At 48.9% G+C, this 1,883-nt stretch overlaps 1 protein-coding gene across 1 annotated transcript in view; it reads left to right on the plus strand.

The window, feature by feature from the left end:
- ASB6 (ankyrin repeat and SOCS box containing 6) overlaps positions 1-1,883 on the plus strand; it is a 9,966-nt gene continuing 8,083 nt past the window's right edge. Inside the window, exon 1 of the mRNA XM_010856955.1 lies at positions 1-5. Within this exon, the coding sequence (XP_010855257.1) occupies positions 1-5 (5 nt within the window). The remainder of the gene's footprint in view (positions 6-1,883) is intronic.

Genomic DNA, 1,883 nt, shown 5'->3' on the forward strand with positions numbered 1-1,883 from the left:
ATGTGGTAAGTCCCATATGTCAGCTGTTTTCACTGTTAGTGTTGAAAAGCTGGAGAGACTACACTTCTCTCCTTATTTTGGTCGACCCTTTTTCATCCTTCGTGACATGACTGTGCATGTCCTTTGACCATTCTTCTCTTAGGGTTTTCGTTTTCTTCTTGTTGATTTTCAACAGTTCTTTATATATGAAGGTTACCCCCCTCTGTGCGTTAGGTACTCAGAGTGACTCCCAAACTCCCTGGGGAGGAGGGGGCAGGGACAGACCCTGCTAGGGTCTGAGCACTGGGTGCTTGGCCCCAGGCCCACCGCCTGCTAAGAAGCCTGGAGTTGGGTGGCAGGAAGTGGCTGGACCGGCAGGATAGTGAGAGGCAGGCAAAAAAAGAGAAGGTTCAGAGCTGAAACGAGAGGCTCTGAGTGACAGAGCCTTAATGGGAGGCAGATGGAGGAAACAGGATTGCCCTTGCTGACGGGAAGGAGGTCATGGGTCACGGAGCTTTCTAAAGATAGGAGTCTGGGAGACGGGCAGGCGACAGGGCCTGTTCCATGGTGTGGTGCCCAGGGGCTGGGACAGAGCAGAGGTCAGCCCCTCCCTTCTGCATGTCCAGACCCTCTCAGGCCCAGAAGCAGAGGAGATGCAGGCACCCGACCCCTGGAGGCCAGGTATATGGAAGAGACCCCCAAACTTGGGTTAATGACCCAGCCCAGCTGTGCAACATTGGACAAGCACTCAAACCTCTCTGAGCTTCAGTTTCCTTGTTGAAAAGGGTGTAATACCAACACCTACTTATTGCTGTTCAGTCTCTAAGTCACATCTGACTCTTTGAAACCTCATGGGCTGCAGCACGCCAGGCTTCCCTGTCCTTCACTATCTCCCAGCATTTGTTGAAATTCATATCCATTGAGTCAGTGATGCCATCCAATCATCTCATCCTCTGTCACCCCCTTCAGAAGGGTATATTAAGATAAGTATGTCAAACGTTACTATAGAACGGGCTCAGTAAATAAAAGTTAACTTGGGATTGTTACTGTTCTAATCACTAGACAATTGTTCTTTTAGAGCCCATTGGCGACATCAAGGATCTCTTCATTGGCTCCAACTCTGTCAGAGCCAAAGGCCTTTGAGTTACAGGGGGGGAAACTGAGGCCTGGCGTCCAGAAGGGCCATGCCTGGGGTCATCCACTGGAGTGGCTGTGTATCCTCCAAGGAGATATTTTAAATCCTAATCCTGAGGAACCTATGACCGTGGTCTTATTTGGAAATAAGGTTTTTGCAAATGTAATCAAGTTAAAGTGAATTCATACTGGATTAGGGTGGGCCCTCAATCCAGTGACTGGTGCCATTTAGAAAGGACAGGGAGATCTGGACACAGACACAGATGTAGGAAAGAAAGCCACATGAAGACAGAGGCAGGCAGAGATCAATTCAGTCCACTCACTTGGTCATGTCCGACTCTTCGAGAACCCATGGACGGCAGCACGTCAGGCCTCCCTGTCCATCACCAACTCCCGGAGTTTACTCAAATTCATGTCCATTGAGTCAGTGATGCCATCCAACCATCTCATCCTCTGTTGTCCCCTTCTCCTCCTGCCTTCAATCTTTCCCAGCATCAGGGTCTTTTCCAATGAGTCAGGTCTTTGCATCAGGTGGCCAGAGTATTGGTTTCAGCTTCAACATCAGTCCTTCCAATGAATAGTCAGGACTGATTTCCTTTAGGATGGACTGGTTGGATCTCCTTGCAGTCCAAGGGACTCTCAAGAGTCTTCTTCAACACCACAGTTCAAAAGCATCAATTCTTTGGCACTCAGCTTTCTTTATAGTCCAACTCTCACATCCATACATGACCACTGGAAAAACCATAGCCTTGACTAGATGGACCTTTGTT

Source organism: Bison bison, unplaced genomic scaffold, assembly GCF_000754665.1.
Source record: "Bison bison bison isolate TAMUID 2011002044 unplaced genomic scaffold, Bison_UMD1.0 scf7180017864375, whole genome shotgun sequence".
Classification (NCBI taxonomy): domain Eukaryota; kingdom Metazoa; phylum Chordata; class Mammalia; order Artiodactyla; family Bovidae; genus Bison; species Bison bison.